The 6,624-nt window shown below is 46.4% G+C and overlaps 1 protein-coding gene across 1 annotated transcript in view; it reads left to right on the top strand.

Moving 5' to 3' along the window:
- The window catches only part of TICRR (TOPBP1-interacting checkpoint and replication regulator), a gene marked incomplete at its 3' end in the record, with an annotated part of 49,424 nt that overhangs the window by 13,605 nt on the left and 29,195 nt on the right, over positions 1 to 6,624 (top strand). The window contains 8 exon segments of the mRNA XM_015559167.1: positions 1,148 to 1,287; positions 2,343 to 2,561; positions 3,280 to 3,431; positions 4,903 to 5,003; positions 5,628 to 5,721; positions 5,809 to 5,888; positions 6,016 to 6,160; positions 6,163 to 6,203. Coding sequence (XP_015414653.1) covers positions 1,148 to 1,287; positions 2,343 to 2,561; positions 3,280 to 3,431; positions 4,903 to 5,003; positions 5,628 to 5,721; positions 5,809 to 5,888; positions 6,016 to 6,160; positions 6,163 to 6,203 — 972 coding nt within the window.

Raw genomic sequence — 6,624 nt, 5'->3', positions numbered from 1 at the left:
CTTGTCTGATTGCTGTGGCTAGGACTTTCAATATTATGTTGAACAAGGGTGGTGAAAGCAGACATTCCTGTCTTGTTCCTGTTCTTAGAGGAAATGGTTTTAGTTTTTGTTAATGGCATCATAACTTTCTCCTATTTTTAAATCAGATTATATCAGATAATGGAAGATAGTGAAATACAAGTAATACATTTTGAAAGTTGTCCCATTTTTGTGATTTCCTTAGTGCCTGGTAGTTAGCTCTAGGTCAGCAAACCGCAGCTCACGAGCCACATGCGGCTCTTTGGCCCCTTGAGTGTGGCTCTTCCACAAAATATCACGTGCAGGCGCGCATGTACAGTGCGAAGTTGACTTAAAACTTTAAGTAAAGTTTATTAAGTTAATTTTAGGGAACGTTGTGGAGTGAAAGAAGATGTAGTGTCGAGGATTGAGAAAGGTATGTGGAGATGGTGTGGACATACAGAGAGGATGAACGAAAGGAGATAGACGAAACAAGTCTACAAGATGAGTGTGGATGGGAGATTTGGAAGGGGTTGACCTCAGCGAACGTTCCTCCATCAGATGGAGGACGTTTTTAGCAAAGGCCAGCTTAGGAGCACCCTAATTAAGTTAATAACAATGTACCTACCTATATAGTTTAAGCTTAAAATATTTGGCTCTCAAAAGAAATTTCAATCGTTGTACTGTTGATATGTGGCTCTGTTGACTAATGAGTTTGCCGTCCACTGGTCTAGGTGGACAAGTGTTCCATAACTAATCACCCCTCACTCCCATTTCTCCTCATTCCATCATCTTGCACTTGAATGCATGGACACTGAGCAAAAAATAACCAGGGAAGCGCAGAAGTGAAGTAGTTACCGTAATCAAACATGTACCCTGGGAAGTGAAGATCTTGTTAAAAAAAGTCAACACTGTGTGTAACGATTAATGGTCTGTGAACAGGTAGCTTTTGCCTCTGAGTTTGTTCAAAGCGGAAGTGAGAAAAGGGACCATTTCCCTCCTGAGAAAGCATACTTTTGAAGGCATGTTGTGGGGCCATCTCTGATTAGCTTATAAACAGAGGCATTTTGTTGTTGTTGTCGTGTTGTCTTTAAAGCATTTTGGGAAATCAGACTTTCAGCTTTACACCAGCCTTCTTGACTGTTCGCAGGCTGCTGCAGGCTGCCTCGCCCACTAAGGAGGAGTCTTCCAAGACTGAGAGTGAGCTAACCCGCCGCCTGGCCGAGCTCTACCTGAGAAGGTCTCGCGAGGAACCCGCCGTGGCTAGCCAGGAAGACAGCAGAAAGAAACGTACGCTCATACCGAGGAGGTTCTTGAGTGTTTTTTGAGGCTGTATGTTTTATAAAGAGTTAATTCTCCCTAAAATGAGGTTGAAATGGTAACCGAATAAACAAGGACACATTCTTCTATTTCAAATTTCAAAATAATTACGTTAGTACGATAGTGATTAAAATATCAGCCACAGCCCTGGCCCGTGTGGCTCAGGGGTTAGAGTGTTGGCCTGTGCACTGAAGGGCCTCAGGTTTGATTCTGGTGGGGCATGTACCTGGATTGCAGGTTCGATCCCTGGCCCTGGTTGAGGGGTGTGTGCAGGAGGCAACCAACTAATCTTTCTCATGTCGATATTTCTTTCTCTCCCTCCCTCCCAGCTTCCCACCCTCTCTTCCACTCTAAAATTCCATGGAAAAATTATACTTCAGTGAGGATTAACAAAATAATAAAAAATGAGCCACAATTTTACCTTCTTAATAAAGCATTTTCATTTTTAGTTATAACAAGTTTAAATACAACTTTGCATGTCGTTTACAGGATTAATTTGTTCATCTGCTACCTCGCCTTTTCAGTGACTATTCCACCTCACAGCTTAACAAAATTTACAGAATTCTTTTGTTGTTGAATATTTCGATTGCTATCATTATATGTCAGGGCTCGTCCTCAAACTATGGCCCGCGGACCACATGCAAATACAAATATTGTATTTGTTCCTGTTTTGTTTTCTTACTTCAAAATAAGATATGTGCAGTGTGCATAGGAATTTGTTCATAGTTTTTTTTTAAACTTAGTCCAGCCCTCCAACGGCCTGAGGGACAGTGAACTGGCCCCCTGTTTAAAAAGTTTGAGGACCCCTGTTATAAATGATACTGTAGTGTACATCATGCGTATGATTTGATTTGTTCTTTAGTGATTTCGTTAGCATAAGCTTCTAGGAAAAGTTTTTGCATTATAAAGTGGGAAAAGTAGCTCTTAGTGCAGAATTAAAGCAGTGGGGTTTTTTGGTAACTGAAGTAGTTCTTGGTCCACGGGGGTAAAATTTCTTTTACTTTCCCTCCTATGATGGTTGGTAGGAGGCGTCCCTCGCACGCCAGTGCGGCAGAAGATGAAGACCATGTGCCGCTCCTTAAAGATGTTGAACGTCGCGAGGCTGAACGTCAAGGCGCAGAAGCTGCATCCAGATGGCAGTCCAGAGGCCTCTGGGGACAGGGGGACCCAGCAGACAGCGGGCGGGAGAACGGCGGGTAGATTGGAGCACAGAGGAAGGACACGAAGAAGCGCCAAACCTAAAGGTACTCCTCACTTCAGCATTCAGTGTCTGAGTGCAGTGTACCCTTATATACCCTCACTAGAGGCCCGGTGCACGAATTCGTGAATGGGTAGTCTCTCTGGGTACCCTGCGGGGATGGGGCCGAAACCCGCAGTCCAACGCCGCCTGCAGCTCCTATCTGCTGCTCCCACTTATTCCTACCCTGATCGGGAGAGGCCAATGCCGCAGCAGCACTCACCAGCCATGAGCCCTGCTTCTGGCACCCTCCTGAGGGGAGTGGCTTGCGGAATCAGGCCAAAACCAGCTCTCTTACATCCCCTCAGGGGTCCTGGATTGCGAGAGGGTGCAGGCCAGGTCGAGGGACCTTACCGGTGTAAGATCGGGGCCAGGGAGGGACCGCAGCAGGGCTCCAAGGTGTTTCAGGCCCATCTCGCACAGTCCTGATCGGCCAGATCCCAGCAGCAGGCTAACCTACTGGTCGGAGTGTCTGCCCCCTGGTGGTCAGCACATGTCATAGCGAGTGGGTTGAGCACCTTAGCATATCATTAGCATATTAAGCTTTAATTGGTTGAACAGTCGACTGGTCACCAGAGGATCGGACACTTAACATAATAAGCTTTTATTATATAGGATATTTTTATGCATTTCAGTCATATTCCTCAGGCAAGCACAGCCTTTACCCACTCTGCCATCTTTACTGGAAGTCCTCAGTTTAACTTTATTTATTTATTTATTTACAGATTTTAAAACTGAAGAGGAGCTACAATCTTACATACATGAAAATTACCAGAAGACTATGGCCACAGGAGAAACCATGTTGTATTCATGTGCTCAGAACATGATCTCAACCATTAAAGCATTTCTCAAGTCCAAAGGCACCAAGGACTTAGAGGTAAGAGCGTCCCGATGAATGCTTATTGGCACCCATCATTGCTTATTGGCGGGTTTGGTTCACATGTTTGTATGCAGGGCATGATTCATACATGATGAAGGGAGCGAGGAGGTGAGCGGTGAGCTCAGTTCCAGGTCTTTCTAACAAGGCAGAAACGAAGGGCATGGGTTAGGCCGGTAATGCCATGTGCTCTCCTCTGTCCTTATCTGAGCTGTGTGTGGGCCGCATGAATTAAGCCAGTGGTCTTCGGTCCTGCCTGGACTGTAGAGTCACCTGCAACGTTTTTGCTTGTTTGTTTTTTTGTAAATCCTCACCTGAGGACATTTTTTTCATTGGTTTTCAGAGAGAGGAAGAGAGACAGAAAAACATAAGAGAGACACATCGGTGTGAGAGACACGTTGACTGGTTGCCTCCCACACACATCCCAACTGGGGAGCAAACCTGCAACCCAGGTACGTGCCCTTGGCTGGGACTCGAATCCGTGACCCTTTGGTGTGCGGGCCAACGCTCTAACCACTGATTAACACTGTCTGGGGCACGTGGGACATTTTTAGTACCTGATGCCTGCCTTCCTCCAGACACAGTGAAGCAGATGTCTGCATGTTGCGACCTGGGTATCAACATACTAAAAGCTTCTTACGTGACCCTTATGCACAGGGATGTTGTAAGCCACTGTTTTAGACCAGTTATTGCTTCTATTCAAGGCTAGTGAAGCCAGACTCTTCTTAAGTGAACAGGGGTTGTTTATAGTATGTAGACATCTCAGTCACTACTGTATGGAATCTTCCTTTTAAGGAAGGTCAAGCCCTGGCCAGTGTGGTCCAGTGGTCAGAGCGTTGGCCTGCACACTGAAGGGTCATGGGTTCAATTCCTAGTCAAGAGTGCATACCTGGGTTGCTTGTTTGCTCCCCATCCCTGGTTGGGGCCTGGGCTGGAAGCAAGTAGTCAGTGTGTCTCTCTCACATCAGGATTTCTCTTTCTCTCCCTCCACCCCTTCCTCTCTCTCTGAAAAGCAATGGAAAAAATATCCTCAGGTGGGGACTAAAAAAAAAAGGTCAAATCTGCAGGCTTGAAGATAGAAAAGAAAAACATTCATTTCACCATTTTTTCATTAAAGTGAAAGAAGGGGCCCTGACCATTTGGCTCAGTGGGTAGAGCGCCAGCCTGCAGACTGAAAGGTCCCAGGTTCGATTCCGGTCAAGGGCATGTGCCTTGGTTGCGGGCACATCCCCAGTGGGGAGTGTGCAGGAGGCAGCTGATCGATGTTTCTCTCTCATCGATGTTTCTGACTCTCTATCCCTCTCCCTTCCTCTCTGTAAAAAATCAATAAAATATATTTTAAAAAATAAAGTGAAAGAAGGGGGAGTGTGTAAAGGAATGTACTTCCCTTTGGCATTTGTCAGCCGTGAAGAAATTAGAAATGATGACAAGAAATGTCACCTTTTCCCATGTGATACTTTTGCATTTTCAGATGAACTGCCTGCATCAAGTCAAAAATAACCTCTTAAAAACTAGCAAAAGTCTTAGACAAGACATGGGAAAAACCCGGGATAAAGAGGACAAAATCAGAGAGTAAGTAACCTTTTTTTGTTTGTTTTTTAACCAATGCTCCAAAACAAACTCTAAGACTTGCTTGTGGCCATTTAGAACAGATGGCGAATTGCTCAAAGAGGCTTTTGTGGCTGATTCTTTTTTTTTTTTTTTAATTCTTTATTAGGTGAGGTATTACAAATGTGTCCTTACCCCCCCCATTAACCCCTCCCCCCCGATTCTGTATAATCTAATGCAGTTTGAGTCACCTGTTTACCTGATAACCATGTCGTTAGAGCAGCGGTCACCAACCTTAGAGAAAGCCACAGTTCTCCGTTTTGCTGTTTTGTATATAAGTAGATCTATGACTGAGGAAGGGACCTCAAGTTTAGTGACCTTCAGAATAGCTATAACCTAGTGCAGCAGTTCTCAACCTGTGGGTCGCGACCCCTTTGGAGGTCGAACGACCCTTTCACAGGGGTTGCCTAAGACCATCGGAAAACACATAGATAATTACATATTGTTTTTGTGATTAGTCACTATGCTTTAATTATGTTCAATCTGTAACAATGAAATTGGGGGTCACCACAACATGAGGAATTGTATTAAAGGGTCGCGGCATTAGGAAGGTTGAGAACCACTGATCTGATGTTTCTCCCTTTCAAGGTGCCAGCTGCAGGTGTTTCTCCGTTTGGAGATGTGTGTGCAGTGCCCGTCGATACGTGACAGCATAGATGCCGTGGAGCAGCTGGTGGAGGAGGTAAGTATATCGCTCGGGGCCGTTGGAATGTGCTAGAAGCTCTCAGCGTCCCGCAGAGGCGTGTAGTCATCTGAGAATCTCCTTCAGGTGGCGGATTTGCTGCGCATGGTGTGTTTAACTGAGGACTCGGCATACCTGGCGACGTTTCTGGAAGAAATTCTGGCATTGTAAGTTTGAGGACTGCGTATGGCGTTTCGGGTTCCTGGAACTGAAGGGACCGTTTCTCATGCAGGGCGACGGGGGGATGGAGGGGCCACCATGACGGCTGTTCCAATGTAGCCGACCTGCCCACAGGTACATTGACTCCATCCCGAAGACGCTGGGGCAGCTGTACGACAGCCTGGGCATTGTGGTTCCTCAGAAGCTGGCGGCGGTCCTGCCGACAGATTTCTTCAGCGACGACTCCGTGACACAGGAGAGCAAGTCGCCTTTTTCTCCGACCGGCTGGAGGAGCTGCGCACCCGGTCGGCTAAGAAGAGAAGGTAGGAGGGCTTTGGGAACTGAAGGCTTCCTTGCATGCTCCAGTTCTCAGAGAGAGGGTGTTTAATTATTATTTTTTAAGTCTTCACCCAAGGGTATCTTTCCCAGTGAGTGAAAGGGAGGGAGGAGCAGAGAAAGAGAGAGAAACATTGATGTGAGAGAGACATCAACTGGTTGCCTCCTTCACAAACCCCAACCTGGGATGGGGAGCGAATCCACAACCCAGTGACATGCCCTTGACTGGGAATTGAACCTGGGACTCTTCACTCGGCAGGCCAACGCTCTGATCACTGAACAAAACTGGCTACGGCCGGAGGGTGTGATTAAACCACAGTCCAGTAGTGTGTGTTTGTCATTCATCGACTCCCTTCTGCCCTCCTGTCTGAATCACAGAAGCCAGTCCCTGGAGTTTCTGCTCTGGTT

The sequence above is a fragment of the Myotis davidii genome, unplaced genomic scaffold (genome assembly GCF_000327345.1).
Source record: "Myotis davidii unplaced genomic scaffold, ASM32734v1 scaffold954, whole genome shotgun sequence".
Taxonomy (NCBI): Eukaryota; Metazoa; Chordata; class Mammalia; order Chiroptera; family Vespertilionidae; genus Myotis; species Myotis davidii.
The sequence above is the reverse complement of the archived record's forward strand: the minus strand, read 5'-3'. Positions and strand labels throughout refer to the sequence as shown.